The sequence below is a fragment of the Octopus sinensis genome, linkage group LG3, assembly GCF_006345805.1.
Source record: "Octopus sinensis linkage group LG3, ASM634580v1, whole genome shotgun sequence".
NCBI classification, from domain to species: Eukaryota; Metazoa; Mollusca; class Cephalopoda; order Octopoda; family Octopodidae; genus Octopus; species Octopus sinensis.
The window spans coordinates 85,589,325-85,606,119 of NC_042999.1; the positions used below are offsets into that span (position 1 = coordinate 85,589,325).

A 16,795-nucleotide genomic window follows, 5' to 3' on the forward strand; every position below is an offset into this window, starting at 1 on the left:
CCTCAAGTAATGGGTATGCTAAAATCTGGATGTCATACAGAATACCAGTCCATACCAAAATAAGGTTCTGTTACATTGGATTGATCAGATGTGGTATATAAGGCAGAGTCCTAGTACATCAGTGACACTATATCTAGACATTTTCACATTTTCAGTAACAGCAATTAGAATTTTAGGTGCCAGATGGCAAAACTATAAGAAATATCTGTGTGTATTTAGATGTCTGGTAAGTGTGTGTGTATATGTAATTATAATAAATCAAAAGTTTTTACCTCAGAGAGTAGATGAGTGAACAATGTGCTGTATGATAATTCAATTATTGTGTGCTTATAAGTTTGAAGGTCATCTGAAAAGGTGATGTTAGCTCTTCCAGTCAAGAAGGTCAGAGAAAATGAAGGAATGCCAGTTTTACATTGGTGGCAAAATTAACAATTAGTAATAGAATATAATGCAACCACATTATGAAGTAGTGTAGTTTAGGACAAAAGGAAATATGAGAGATAGAACACTGACCATGAACCAATTACCGTAACCTGATATAATTGTTACAGTATCAAGGAATGGGGTGTTTTACTATTGAGAGGAAATGAAAGCAAGCAATAGGAAATTTACATATGGAATCATTTAACAAATATATGAATTTTCATCTAGGAGCTTTGAAGTATTTCATAATTTGAAAAAGTAAATGCAAACATAATTTTAATTTGACTGTCATTTTCATATTATTTTTAGGGTGATATGAGACCAGATGAAGCCTTAAAAGCTCTCACTATATTTGAAGGCAAATTCACTCGTTTGAAAGATGAAAGAGATAATGTTTCTCGTGCCAAAGAAGCCTTAGAACTTGCAGAACCAGGTGATGTATCTAACTATAAATTTATATTTTATTTTATTCTAAAGTTTTGAATTTATTTTTGGATATTACATACAAACAAATGATGCATATTGAGATTCAATTTGATGCTAAATTAGTGTAATGAGAATTTTTAATTGAAATGGTTTCTAATTTAAGGCCACGAAACTCTGAGTGATGAGAAAATGCGAGTGGCTTTTGAAGAAATGCAAGATTTGAAAGGTGTCTGGACAGAACTATCAAAAATATGGGAGCAAATTGATGATCTCAAAGATAAACCTTGGCTTTCTGTTGCTCCTAGGAAGGTTAGTGAAATCTTAATTTTAAATGTTCAGTTGTTATGATTAATTGCCTATATATACATATAGGCAATTAATCTACTGTAATAATGCTAAAAACTTGAGAAAGTTACAAATAGATGTGAGATTGGTAGGAATTTGAAAAATGCTATTCTCCTCTTCCAAAGTTAGGATCTGATGATAGGATGGAAAGTACAATAAATGTGATGTTTATTTTTATAAATGCTATTTTATGTCGTTCATAATTGCAGAAAATTGATAGTGATTTAATGGGTTTTTTTTTTTTGTTTAATAGTTGTTTTATCAAATGAAATAATGAATAATGGTGCATTATTTGAATACATAAATGAAACTAGTGATAACAAACCCAATAACCCAATCAAATTATCTTCCTCATACTAGGATAGTGTATTGCTAATACAGAAGCAAACTGCAGAATGTTTTAATATATTGTCATTTTAAATGTGTACATAAATAGATGTGTGCATGGCTCTATAGTTGTTCTCTTTGCGACTACATGGTTTTGGGTTTGGTCCCATTGAGCAGCACCTCAGGTGTCTTCTATAGCCTTGGGTAGACCAATGTTTGTGAAAGGATTTGGTAGATGGGAACTGCAGGAAACACCATTGTGAGTATATTATGCTTGAATGTTGACATTCCATGTTTATCATTATTCAAGTGAAATAGTGATATTTACATGCCTTAGTGACATTATGATCAGTTGCTTTGCACTTTGGAAAACCGGAAAATGGTAAAATATGAAGATAGCATTAGTATTTTTAATTATACAATATTTTGATCAGTATGTTCTTTCAATTCACTGTTGAAAATATGTTGATCAAAATGTTGCACAAATAAAAATACAAATGACATCTTAATTTTCTAACACAAGGTAGCTATTGATATTACTGAAATAAATGGTAAAATGCATGAAATATAAAGCTTATATAATTGGCAATCACATGTTTATGGAAAACAGCATTTTGAAATACAGATTATTATAATATAGATAAGTTGTCTGAAAGCATAGAATGCAGCATTTACTAAAATTGTTGATTAGACACACACACACAGAAGTGAATATGTAATTTATGTACACTACACACAGAATAGAATTCACATTGAACATGAAAAACATTTAAATATAATTATTTAGGATATAAGACAGCTGAATTTATTTTCTGGGATTTATTCTTTCAGTTTAAGTAAATTTGATTAAAAAACCACAATGATCATGGTTATTGGAAAATATCTATGTAACTTGATTTGACAGATGTTTTTTTTTTATCTATTAAGCTCAGTAAATATTTTATTTCAGCTTCGTCAAAGTTTGGATGGACTCTTAAACCAACTAAAAGAACTGCCAGCACGTCTGCGGGCTTATGCATCATATGAACACGTGAAAAAATTGTTGCAAAATTATGCTAAAGTAAGTTTGAATATTGTTTTATCCTAAAAACTTCTCTTTTAAGCACATTTTTTTTTATTGAATTCTAATTACACTTGCATATAGTCAATATTATTGAAAGTGGACGTTTTTTTTACCACTAGGTGCTTTCTTTATGGAATCTTGTTTAATAATGTGGGATCATAATAAATATAAATACACTTAAAACATATTTAGCTTTACAGTAGGATGGTGATTTTTTTGGAAGTAAAATCCAAATTATTCTCAGGATTTCAAGATGAAGTGTAGTTGATTCCTTGGCTTGCAATTTGTAGGTTTTACTTTCAAGAAAATGATCTTTACTGTACATTCACTGGAACATTTTTTGCTTGCTAGAAGTAATTTTTATATTTTGAAAGTTTATTGTTGAAGTCAAATAAAATTTCTATCTTTGTTCTTTTTCAGGTCAACGTACTCGTTGTGGAACTGAAATCTGAGGCTCTAAAAGAGCGCCACTGGAAACAACTAACACGTAGTTTGGGGGTCAGCTGGATGTTATCTGAGCTAACATTAGGCCACGTTTGGGATGTTGATTTGATGAAAAATGAAGCTATTGTACGTGATATTATTAGTGTAGCTCAAGGTGAAATGGCTTTGGAAGAATTTTTGAAACAAGTAAGTATTATATATATTTTTGGTCTTTGATAGACAGAAATTACCATTAAAACCACAGTTAAAGTGTTTGATAAACATATCATTCTGTCTCGGGAAGGGCTGGCAATGTGTAAGCTTAGCAATGATTTTGCTTTTTGAAAAGATCATACCCTGATAGAGGTTGTGTGTCATGACAGTTGGTGGAAGAAAGGGCAGTTACTTCAGTGTTACTTTATACACAAACAGATCATATTATTTGAATTGTATATGGTTTATATTTGTGTATAGTTTGACACTTTTTGGAAGAGTTTTTGCATTCACTTTCCATTCTGACATAGGTTGGATGAGACATATTGGTGCAGTATTTTATGCACAGCTGTCCTTAATGCCAGCTCTTGGTTATTTTTCAGAAAAAAAGGTATTTTCATTTCTCTGGTCTTCACATGAAATGGGCTAAACCATCAAGCTATGAGAAAGTTGGGATCTTTTCTGTTTGGTTGCCACTTTTCAGTTTCTTTAACTTTTATTCCAATTGATTTCATATTGGGTCTTTTGGTGTAGTTTTGTATGGTAGCCATTGACATGAAATTCATTTTCACCATAAATCAGAGTTAATAGCCTTTAAAGTTTGCAAATTTTGGGTAATTTTAGCCAGTCAAAAGCCATAGACATATAGCTGTTACCAAGCTGCTTACTCACATTATCAATTTTCGCTTATCAAATGCTTAAAACACAAGGCATGAGTTAATTGTGAGATCTGTTTAAAATAACAGCTAAATAGGCCTTACATCATGCACCAAAAGTTTTTTCCGTTTTGGTTTTTGCATAATTGTATGAATTCACATGTGTAGAATACAAATTTGCAAAAGTTTTCTAAAAATTCCCCAAACTAAAAAAGTTATGAGGAGTATTATGGCATGCATAAAGCAGAATTCCACCAGTATTTCATTTGTTTACGTTTGATAACATTCTGTCATGCACAAAATGACAGCTTCCAAATTTTGTTTTCTGACTGGATAAAAGCTATCAAACTTTAAATCTCTGTAATGTTTTTTAAAAATTTTTCTGTAAAAAGTTAAATATCTTCCGAGATTCAGCATGGAAAATTACATCAATACACCAAGTTTTAAAATTTTCACTAAACTTCCAAATTTTCATAGGTGCAGCCAAACAGAAAAGCTCTGGAAATTGTTTATAGATGTAAACACATACACCGTTATGGAAATGTGAAGATTAACATAAATGAACACTTGCATGCAATCGTACTCATGCATATGCACTCAGACACACATAAACATGATGGGCTTCCATACAATTTGTCAACTAGATTCTACTAAAATGCATTGTTTGACCTGAAGCTATAGTAGAAGACATTTGTCCTGGGTACCATGTAGTGAGAGAGAAAACAAAACTTCTCAAACTTACAGCCATGCCTGTCCCTTTAGTTCTAAAAAGTAAACTTATGTATTTAATGTGTGTGTGTGTATAAACAAAATCATGTCAAGGAAAGCACACGCTTCAACAAAACATGCATTCTCTGATAAATGAATTGTTACATACAGATGACAAACATTTCCCCCCCTCCTTTTAACATCTATTTTTCTATGTTCACATGAATTGGATGAAATTTCTCGAGACAAATTTTGTAAGGCTAGATGTCCTTCCTGTCACTAACCCTCTCCTGTTTTCAAGCAAGGTAATATTTCCCCATGACTGAAAATGTTCTCATGGAAATTTGGAAATGGACACTGCTTGTATAACAGTGATGCTTGTTTACAACCATCATATAATGTTAAGACATGCACATCTGAATATATATACTTGCATATAAAATGAGATTATTTTAGTTTCTGCCTGCCAGAACCACTCACAAAGCCTTAGTTGGGTCAGGGCTGTGATAGATTCTTGTTCAAGGTGCTCCATAATGGGACTGAACTCTAAACCATGTGATTGGGAATTGATTCAGATTAATACACTTTTAAAAACTTACATTGCTCCAATATGCATACTTAAATAAAGGTAGTCACAAACTCATAATACGCACACAGCCAGTTAAGATTATGATTTAAAAAGAAAACAATCCTCTCCTCTTCCCTCCCTCTCATCTTGATACTCTTGCCTTCTACTCATCCATTCTCTCATTTTAAATATTTTTATTGTCATTCAATCTGTTCCTCTCTACTACCACATTTTTGTTAGCATTCCTTCCCAAAACTTTTTTAATTAACATCTCTTCCTTTCTACTATGACTCATCCTTTCCTCTCCCTTGTATTTTTTCCCTAAATGTTTTGTTATTCTGCCCACAATTCCCAACACTGTTAAGTCTATATCTTCACAACAGTGAAGTAATTTCCTTTCATTTTTTATATTTTTTCAAAAGAAAATCAACTTTCACTTTCTACATGTTTTGTCTAAGTTGCCCCCCCCCTCTCTCACTCACACACACACACACACACACACACACACACACACACTGAATTATTTTAATTATACAGAATTAATGAATTAGTTTAGAATAAAGTTACTTAGACACAGTGAGATTTGCTCCATTAGGTCTTAATTTCTTAACTGTTTTGATATTTTTGTTTTTATTGGTATTTCATATATTTTTGTTTTCTATCTCTTTTACCTCTATCAACTAACATGATTGTAGTTTTACTCCATAATCATTTAGTTGATTATTTTATCAGAGCTAGATAAACATGGAAATTTATTTAATAAATATCTAAACATTTTGATGAGTGAAGTTTAAATTTAAAATTTTATTTTCTAGGTGAGTGAAATTTGGCGCAGCTATGAACTGGAGTTAATTAGCTACCAAAACAAATGTCGCTTAATTCGTGGCTGGGATGATTTGTTTACCAAAGTAAAAGAGCATATTAATAGCGTCACTGCTATGAAGCTTTCCCCTTACTTTAAAGTAAGTAGACTTTCTTATAATTTTCAATTCTATTCAGATATTTCTTGAGTAGTTTGACATTGATCTTTCAGGAAATTATATATGGCTTTTTATTTGGTTTATCAAGAGAAATCCATTCTTTATTACTCAAATTGATATTTGCATTTGTTTAATTTTTGTTTTAAAATATTTTATTATTGCTTGAAATTTTATTTAAAAAAAATATATATACTTATGCAGCAATTTGAAGAAGATGCACTGTCATGGGAAGATAAACTAAACCGTATCAATGCCCTTTTTGATGTGTGGATTGATGTCCAGAGGCGCTGGGTTTATCTGGAAGGTATTTTTACTGGCAGTGCTGACATCAAACATTTGTTGCCTGTGGAAACTACTAGATTTCAGGGGTAAGTATAATCTAGGTATAATCTTAGGTAATTTGTGTTATCTAATTAAGGTTATGTTCATTTTCTTAACCCTCAAATCTTCCAATCTACAGTGCATGCCTTAAAGTTCCATGAAGCAACATAGGATTTAAATAGCAATTAATAAAAGCTGACCCACAAACTCTTGAAGTCTATATAATTGGACATGTATAATTTATGTATTAATATTTTGAACATATTCTTATATTTGTTTTAACGGACTTGAGTTATGTCAGCTTTGTTTTAGCTTGTCTGTGTATACAGCACTTAAATCCTGATTCATCATTTCATGTTTAAACCAGCTGAATAAATCATATTAAATTAGTTATTTAACTGACCTTTCCAGTCATGCTGAATTAGAATATATGTCCTCATTAAGTAAGAAAGTATGGATGTATTTATTGGAAAGTTTGGCTGAGCAACATATTTTTTAAAATAAAATTTGATAATCAAGAGCTAAGTTATGTAAATAAATTAATGATGCAATTTAAATGTCTATTTAGTCACAATACCATTTTGATCAGATTGATCGTGGCAACACTATAGCTGACATTATTTTCTCATGCCAAGCATTTATATCAGTTGTGGATAACAACAAGGGGACAGAATTTTAACAACTATAATTTTCATTTTCCATTCTAGATTTTGAGATGTTTCTTTTGACTGGTCTGCCACTAAGGTCTTAAGTAACCCAGTTATAGATACTTACATATGTTAGGCTTACCCAGAAGTAGATGTAGAGAAAATATAGTTCTGTTCATCCATGTCAACATTTTGCGTCAAGATACAGTTGTTACTTATGTAACAAAGTATATTATGAGTAGTTTTTCAGTATCAAAATCAAAAGCTACTTCAGGTCAGGAAATGTAAAACACTAAAGCATTAGAAAGCATTTTACTGAACTCTATATTTTGCCTATTAAAAATGCTTTTGTAACTTGTGAAACTCTCAATTTTATTAGTTAGCCATATCTTATTCCATACTTTTCTTTTTCTGATTATTTTCTTTCTAGATTTGAGAAATATTTTTTTTTTCAAATATATTTAGAAATAAATTTTTATATATTACCAAAATTGGCTTAAATGTAATATTAGTTATACCATTGAAATTAGGTTTTAAAACAGCTTTTAAGATTTTGTAAATTTTGTTACTATATTGTACTGTTTTGTTTATTGGTATGTATATGTGTGTGTGTGTGTGTGTGTGTGTAATAAAATTGATAGGTGGTCAGAGGAAGCTGTAGGATTGTTTACTAAATAATTGCAATGAGTGTGTGGAGCAGAAAGTGATATCTGGGGAAGAATTATTGTAGTTTGTGTTGTGAGGTGTGTGTGTTGGCATGGGATTTAGGATGTAAAGAGAATTTAGTCTTGTTGCTATCATGTTACTGCTAGTGTTAGCTGTACTATTTGTAAACCAGACTTTTGTGTATTTTTACTATGACATTCATCATTTAATGTCTGTTTTCCATTGTAAAATATAATTGAGAAAAATAACTTTTTCAGAGTGAGTACAGAATTTCTTGGTTTGATGAAAAAAGTAACCAAATCTCCATTGGTGATGGATATTGTCAATATCCCTAATGTCCAACGGCAATTAGAAAGGCTAGCCGACTTACTTGGAAAGATTCAGAAAGCATTAGGTGAATACCTGGAACGAGAGAGAGCTTCATTCCCACGGTAATTATATTTTGCTTACTCTTTATTGGAATTAAAAATGACTCACATGAATTTTGTAAAAAAGCATTTTAACTTCATTAAATTGTTTCAAGGATTGAATACGTAGACTTCCACTTTGCACTTTTCTGGTTTATAAAGTTGGTAGTTTTCAATTTCTCCAACATTTTGACAACCAGTCACCTTTTAGGTCATGTTTACTTTCATTAATTTTCGTGATAATCAATTGAAGTTTTCATTTCTCTTCATTGACTATCTCAAATACACTGTTGTCCATTTTCATCATTCTAAACTTCAAGGTATTCACATGCCCCATTCCCACAATCTGTTAATAGCTTATATAATAGACTGTCATATTTATAAGCACCTCCATCCTGACTAACTTTCAGTGATATTGAAGTTCTCTATAACATTGAAAAGAATTTAGCTTTTTCTCTCTGAAAGTTAGTGGGTGAATTTAATGATCAGAGGGTGAGTGAGAGGCAGCAGGAGAGTGTCATAGAGGTGGGGAGGATAGAATGAGTGCAGTGAGACCATCCTAGTCACCATTACTACCCCATTTTTTAATATCCTCTTTTTGTGTCTTCTCCATCACTGCATGTTGACAAACATCATGGTCCTTTGTCATCTCTTTTGTGAATTTCAGTAACTTGAGATCAGTCTTTATGATTTCATTTTGTGTCATTCTTGGTCTTCCTCTTCATAAATTCTGTCAAAATGAATTGAAACAATAGACTACATGTACATCATTAAAAATATGGGAATGAAAGGGTTAATGTAAAATTTTAAATTTCCATTTTCAGTTTCTATTTTGTTGGAGATGAAGATTTATTGGAGATTATTGGCAACAGTAAAAATGTTACACGCTTACAAAAGCATTTCAAGAAAATGTTTGCTGGTGTTGCTAGCATCATACTCAATAATGACAATACAATTGTAACAGGTCTTACTTCAAAAGAAGGAGAAGAGGTAAAGCTAATTTTTTTTACTCATTTCAAATTGCAATGTTTCCTTAATATTTCTTTATAAATCAAGAATTCTTCTATTTAGTTTTGAAGTTATTTAGGAATGTATATAGAAACGCTAATTATGAAGTACAAAGAGAAATGAGGTTCAGTTCTTTAGAATGCATGTGGTACTTGTAAGTTTTCTGGGGGATTTAAGTATTGCTTATGGAAACCTTTTCAGTTTTTATGAAGTTGGGTTTTTAAGCTTTATTTGTTGTAAGCCCTTGACACTGTCATAGTTAAGTATTTGAAAACTTTTCATTATATCTCAGTTGGAACAAGCAATTAGGTATTGATTGATGTAAAATATTTTTCCAGAAACTGTTTGTAGCTTGTCCTTGTATAGGGCACTCTGTACATCCAGTGTGCAGATTACACTGGTCAACAGAATGAAACATTTTTTAATCATCAGAGTTATTGACTTTTATGGGTTAATTTTAGATGCTGATTACGAGTCTGAAGTTCGATTTCCTCTATCAGGTCACATCTTCATGTTAATGATACCTGATGTTTTAACTTATAGGATACGTAAAGCATGTTTATATAAAGTATATTGAATACAAGATATGATTATTTCGTGGCTTTTTATTGTACAAAATTAAAATTGTGTACAAATAAGTTAGAATACACTCAAATGCATAACAATTTCAAATCTTTCGGATTTGGACTTTCTATTGTGTTTTGTCTCAGGTGCATCCCTGTATAACACCCAACAATAGTCAGCTAACATTCTTGCATTCTAAAATCCTTGATATTGTTGTTCCATTGATGCAGTATCTTGATGAAAGCGTTCCCCTTGCTTATGAGACACTGCTCCAAGGTTCTCTGCAAAAAAGTACAGATATGAATCAAGGAAATGGACTTTTAGTAACATCCGATAGCCTATTGCAGCTTAGGAGTCTAGAAGACATTTCACTCCATTTCTAAACTCTAGAGATCTCTTGTTACCTAGGAAATTTTCAGAGCCATTTGAAGGAGTGTGTGAGGAAGTGGTTGTCCTTCAGGAGTTCTTTCATCTGTGGCCTTATGAATACGCCCACCTTCAATTTGGTCTTTACATATTCAAAACCTTTTGAGCTTTTCCTGGCAAGTGTCTTCACGAATTGTTTCATGAAGCCAAGCTTTATGTGAAGAAGGGGAAGAACAACATTTTCTGAGTTTAAAAGTGGCTTACTCTGGACACTAGAAACTCCCAGGTCATATCATTTTTGCAAAGGCTACTCTAATTGCACATAGTGCTTGTTAGTTGCACGACTGTCCCACAGGCATAAGAAGCAACCCATCAACATTCTAATCACTTTCAAGTCTCCACATATTTTCCAGCTGTAGTTTGTATACTTTATGGCATTGAGGAGTACTTGCATGTTTTTATATCACCCCTTTATGTGCACTGAATATACTATGGGAATGGATAGTTTATTGCCGTTGTGTAGTACTGCCTTGAGGTTTCTCTTAAATGAATCAATGAATAAGCGCCATTCAGCTTGTTTTTGTTAAACTTTGCTTTATTTGTTCTTAAACTCTGTAGTTTTAATTGTGCAATTAAATGCTTTGTAGTAAAATGAATATTATGTAATTTATAAATATATTAGTTTTTGTCATCTGATGAGGGTTTTCTTTTCTTTTTTTAAATAGTCTTTAGATTTCTGTCAACTCTATTTCCTTAGGTATCTTTTTATGGTTGTCCAATTTTTTTCCCCCCACTTAATGAACATTTGAAATTTTAGATATAAATATATTGAGTATTATTTGAGCATAAACGTTTTCTTTTGCTGAAATCATACCAGATTTTCTCTTTTTGCTATAGATTTTTTTTCTCTTTACAAAATGCATTATTCAAGACTACTAATCAGTAAATGAATTTATTTTGCAGATAATATTCTCAAATCCTGTATCAATTGCTCAGCATCCCAAGATCAATGACTGGCTCACTTTGGTTGAAAAAGAAATGCGTGTAACTCTTGCTAATCTTCTAGCAAATGCTGTCCAACACATTTATTCTTTAAGATCTGAACAAATTGATTCTACTAAATACTTAGAGTGGGTCGATAAATATCAGGTGAGATTGTATTATCATCATTATCATATAATATCCACTTTTCCATGCTTGCTTTTCGCCAACCCTCACTGCTACCAAGCAAGATAATTCTTGCCTATGACCAGACATGTTTTTCATGTATGATTGGAAGCAAGTGACATCACTTGTATTATGGTGGTGCTCATTTACAACCACCATTTGATACTAAAGCAAAGACATGCATGCATGCGTGCATGCTCCCCCCCCCCCCCCCCCGGAGTTTCTGTCTATCAAATCTTTTTGCAAGCCTTTGGTTGGCTCAGGTCTGTATTAGAGACAATTCCCTGAGATGCTGTGCATAGGGACTGAACTGAAAATGATATGGTTAAGAAGCAAGCTTATATTTCTTTAGTATTTACACAAAATATTTATCTGCAATCAGTTACAGAGAGGACTTGAAGAGTTGATGGGCACTGATCACTTTTTCCCTTGAATAAAATCATAATTTTGTTAAATGTATAAATTACGATTATTCAAGCAAAAGTTATTTAAATCTAATCAATTTTAAAAATTTATATTTTTTATGTAGGCCCAGCTAGTTGTTTTAGCATCTCAAATCACTTGGTCTGAAAGTGTTGAGACAGCACTTCATGCTATAGCCAACAGTGGGAAAAATGACATGAGTCCTTTGAAAAATGTACTAGAAACTGTGCAGTCAACATTGAATGTTCTTGCTGACTCAGTATTATTGGAACAACCTCCTGTTCGACGAAAAAAACTTGAACATTTGGTAAGTTTTTTCTGTTTCTGTCTTAGTTATTCATTCTGCTATTTTAGAAAGTGCAGACAGTTTTGTTCTTACATTTAACATATACTTTTTTTTATTTAAAGATTACAGAATTAGTTCATCAACGTGATATCATCAGAAACCTAATCCAAAACAAAGTCAATGGGCCAAAGTGCTTTCAGTGGTTATGCCAAATGCGTTTCTATTTTGACCCCAAAAACACCGAAGTGTTGCAACAACTTTCCATTCAAATGGCTAATGCCAAATTCAACTATGGTTTTGAATATTTAGGTGTCCAAGATAAGCTTGTTCAAACTCCACTCACTGATCGTTGTTATTTAACAATGACTCAGGCCTTAGAAGCACGTCTTGGAGGATCTCCATTTGGTAAGAAAGTTTTTGACATTGTTCATTAGGAGATTTGTTTTATTTTGTGTTAGACTTTAAGGAAATTTCTATCTAGTTTCAATAATTAATTGAACTTGCTTTATAATTGTATTACGGTTTAAATATTTTAAGAACATAAAATAGTCAAACTTAATGCTACAGATGTTAAAAACAGGAGACCTGAAAGAATAGTATGTCGCATTGTAATTGATAATTTTCCAATACTAAACCTAGTCAACAGTATATTTCTTGCTCAGTGCACAGATGGATGTCTTAGTCTATAGATACTTAAAATACATAACAAAAAGTGCACACTATCAAGTGGATCATAAATAAATGTTTCATTCACTGACCAAGTTTACTACCATACAACATCATACTTTTATACATTCCTCATGACTAATGTATGAAAGAGGAATGAATGCAGAGAAAAACAGTCTCTTTCAACATCAGTAGTCTTTATGCTCATGTCTTTAAATCTTCAGCTCTCTCCCTCCCTTCATGCTCTGCTTGATATAACATAGCAACACTTCAGTACCTCTTTTATTGAGCCATCAGTGCATTCTTTAGTCTTTTGTCTGTGGCATTTTATTGTACCATTTTTGTATAATTGGTACAGCCATTGTTCAGGTTCATTGTCAGACATCTGCCTTATCTTTTCCTGCTTCCAGTATTTACACTGCTTGTGATCATGCTTTTTTCCTACAATAATGCTTCCCTCGTGGAATAAGGATACTTGGAAGGTAGAGTTGTGGAAGACATTAACTTGTATCTTAAACTTCTCAGTGCAATTCACTCTTGCTGCTGACTGCATTTTTCACTGTGGTAGATTGTTTGAACTGTTCTGTAAGACATTTAACCACATTTAGCTTTCTTAATGTTAACCAGTTTATTGAGCATGATGGTGGGATATCAAAAGGCATTCTTTGTATCAAGGATAGTAAAATAGTTATGATTCTCAACCAGACAGCAGTTGACTAATTATTATGAAGCTTCCATATCTTAATACAAACCAAATGACATCTCAAACCAGTTATCTTTTGCATTAACTTCCCTGCAGTAGTTTTACTACTGATGCATTTGATCTATCAATATTAAATTACTGAAATGTGAAATGTGACTTAAAAAGTTATAGGAGCATTGTAGTTGATGTAGATGGATCCTTGTGGTACTTTAGAAATGTAATTTTCTGTTTGGGAAGTCACAGATTCTGGATATACTATTCTTCTGTGTAGGTTTTGTGGTCTGGAAAATAGTTTGTCTGCTAGTATTTTGTGGATAGCAAGAAATAGTCAACATTTTTACTGTTTATAAGTTGGTGCATGTTGAAATATTTTGCTAAAGTTGCTATTTATTCTTTGTGTGAGGTTGAGTTATATGGCATTTGGATTCATGTTTTCTATAGGAAAGCAAAATGTGTGGGTTGATGTTAAGGATGAACTTAAGAAGCCTCTTCTCCGTTAATTAACTTGATAGAACTAGCAACCAAATCTCTCTTAAACTAATTCATACTGCTTTTTACATTATAGGACCTGCTGGTACTGGTAAAACAGAATCAGTTAAAGCTTTGGGACACCAGTTAGGACGTTTTGTACTTGTCTTTAACTGCGATGAAACATTTGACTTCCAAGTAAGTCACTGTCATTTGATTTTCTTTCTTTCTTTTTTTTTTTTTTTGAAAAATCTAAATATCTCACAAAATTCCATTTTAAATTTAGTCTTATTTGCAATTTTTAAATGAGTTTTTCTTGTGATTAAGCTATTATTTTAGTTAGAAGACTGATAAAAAAAAATTAGCCTGTGAGGCTTTTAAAAAAAATATTTGAGCACATTTTAAAGGTGTAAACTTTGAGTTTTGCTTAAAAATAACTTGGAGCTAATTTTAGCAAAAATGTTCACATGTTTTAATTGCTTTATTTAGCTTGTATCTTGTTGACAGCTGAATTGAAATTTCAAATATTGCTATTTAAAAATTTCCCATTGTTGATCTTGAGTATCCTTATCAGGAGCAAAACTCTTGTCTATAACACATTTCATCATTTTTACCCCCCTGCTACAGTTCCAAAGGTGGACACTATCTCAGGAACAGTTTGTCTGAGGTGGACCTTTTCTTTTATAGAAATTGGAATTGTATATCAGTATAGTGTAAAGTTTCCTTCATTGATTGTAAGCCATGGTGTGAACTTAAGCCTAATTTATATATATATCATCATTGTTTAACATCCATTTTCCATGCTGGTATGGGTATTAGTTGGATGTGCTAATTACTATATATATATTAATTTGAAGTTAATATTAAATGGTTAATGTATTTGAATTCTTTTTAATTATAATTTTCTTTTTCAATAGGCCATGGGTCGTATTTTTGTTGGATTGTGTCAAGTTGGTGCTTGGGGATGTTTTGATGAATTCAATCGTCTTGAAGAAAGAATGTTGTCTGCTGTATCCCAACAAATACAAACAATTCAAGAAGCCCTCAAGGAACATTCTATAGTCTCAAAAGGGAAAAGTATGAATACCTAATCTTTTTAAACCTCAAAAAGTTTTTCTTTAAATAATGCTTTCCCATTCATTGTAAGGAAAAAATTGTCAGGCAACTTAACTATTATCAAATTAAAATGTTTTATTTACCTTCAGTGAAGTTGACTATGAATAGAAAAAATGTAAAGCAAAAGATTACAATTTTCTTAAGGTTCACATTAAATTATTCTATGATTCTTTTATACTGTTTTAGATATAATCATTAATTTGTACCTGCTTCTCCAGGTTGACATAGCTTTGTCTTATGCTGTTACTAGCAGGCCAGTGAAGGCAATCCTGGCAGTTGTTAGCTTCTTCCTAGTGGCTTAGTTTGATAAATTAATAAAGACAATCATGAAGAATATTTGTATTATGTTCTCAGCTCCTTGGCTTCAGGTACTATTTTAATATATATATATATATATATATTTAGAATTAAACTTTACTAAAGGTCTTACAAGTCTTCTTTCAATTTTATTTCAGACACACAACTTTGTGTTGAGCTCATTGGTAAGCAGGTACATGTCAATCCTGATATGGCTATATTTATTACTATGAATCCTGATTATGCAGGAAGATCTAACTTACCTGATAATTTGAAGAAGCTCTTCCGAAGTTTGGCTATGACCAAGCCTGACAGACAACTTATTGCCCAGGTCATGCTTTATTCTCAAGGTTTCCGAATGGCAGAAAAATTGGCAAGTAAAATAGTCCCCTTTTTCATGTAAGTTGATTTTATTTTTACTTATATCTTATTGAATTAAAAAGAAAAATTTAGTTGTCCCTAGTGTTTGCTGGCCTTCTTGATCTTGTGAAGCTAGTGCAGTTTGTGTTAAGCTTGAATTTTTGTGAGTTGATGTTTGTCTGTTGTAGTCTAAGGAAGTATTTAACAAAGTAGGAATTGCAGAAAGGGAATTGTAGGTGTGGTTCCTGCAAATAGGATTGCCTATTTAAAAGTCTGTTTGGCAATGAACTCCTTATTCCTTCATGCTTATCTGCCATGTTTCTGTAGTTACACGTTCATGTTATCAGAACTTAGTTCTTTACTATTCATGCAATATTATAGCTATTTCTAAGCATTTATATTACCAAATTGTTTTATCCAACCTCATGGTTTCAGGACCAGTCCCATTGTATGGTACCTTGGGCAAGTTTTCTATTGTAGCCCTGGGCCAACCAAAGCCTTGTGAGTGGATTTGGTTGATAGAAGCTGAAAAAAGCCCATTGTGTGTGTGCATGGGTGTATTTGTGTTTCTGTTTTAATATTACACAGTAGTTGTAAAATTTTGTTGTGAATAAGTGTTACTGTCATGCAAGTGATGGCATTCATTTCCAGTCTTCCATGAAAACATACCTCAACCATAGGGAAACAGCTGAGGGGTTGATGGCAGGAAGGGCATCTAACTATAGAAAATCTGGCTCAGCTAATTCCATCTGACCCATGCAAGCAAGGAAAAGTGTGTGTTAAAATGATTATGACAATGGATCTATTTGCTATTTCTTAAAACCTTATCTAATGAAGGTCATCAGGAAACAAGGAATTACAGAAAGGGGAGTCTTGTTTCAACATATTTATTTTCTGCATGAAAATAGGCCACTGGGACATTGATAATGAGTATTCATATCATTCAATACACAGTGCACAGTATTCAGCTTGTTAAACAAGATACAATCTTTTTATATTTTCACATGTGATTTTCACCTAGCATATTAGGGTAAGTGTAAGAGGCCAAATCTGGCTGGTTTGAACATAAAAATGGGAGAATATTTGGGCCTGATATGGCTGGTTTAAATACCAAAGGGTTAAGTTCATGGTACAATCTAAAATGAAATGCTCAAGAGACTAGCAAACAGTATCATTAGTAGGTATTGCTAAATAAAGG

The 16,795-nt window shown here is 32.2% G+C and overlaps 1 protein-coding gene across 2 annotated transcripts in view; it reads left to right on the forward strand.

Annotated features, from left to right (window-relative positions):
* The window catches only part of LOC115209064 (cytoplasmic dynein 1 heavy chain 1), a 112,321-nt gene that overhangs the window by 32,505 nt on the left and 63,021 nt on the right, over positions 1-16,795 (forward strand). Inside the window, exons 27-40 of one of the 2 annotated variants that reach the window (XM_036501118.1) lie at positions 733-859; positions 1,013-1,158; positions 2,471-2,581; positions 3,005-3,214; positions 5,968-6,114; positions 6,334-6,500; positions 8,024-8,197; positions 8,998-9,163; positions 11,075-11,260; positions 11,808-12,008; positions 12,110-12,392; positions 13,922-14,022; positions 14,742-14,901; positions 15,396-15,636. In XM_036501118.1, the coding sequence (XP_036357011.1) occupies positions 733-859; positions 1,013-1,158; positions 2,471-2,581; positions 3,005-3,214; positions 5,968-6,114; positions 6,334-6,500; positions 8,024-8,197; positions 8,998-9,163; positions 11,075-11,260; positions 11,808-12,008; positions 12,110-12,392; positions 13,922-14,022; positions 14,742-14,901; positions 15,396-15,636 (2,420 nt within the window). The remainder of the gene's footprint in view (positions 1-732; positions 860-1,012; positions 1,159-2,470; positions 2,582-3,004; positions 3,215-5,967; positions 6,115-6,333; positions 6,501-8,023; positions 8,198-8,997; positions 9,164-11,074; positions 11,261-11,807; positions 12,009-12,109; positions 12,393-13,921; positions 14,023-14,741; positions 14,902-15,395; positions 15,637-16,795) is intronic. The other variant, XM_029777142.2, reaches the window with a different exon arrangement.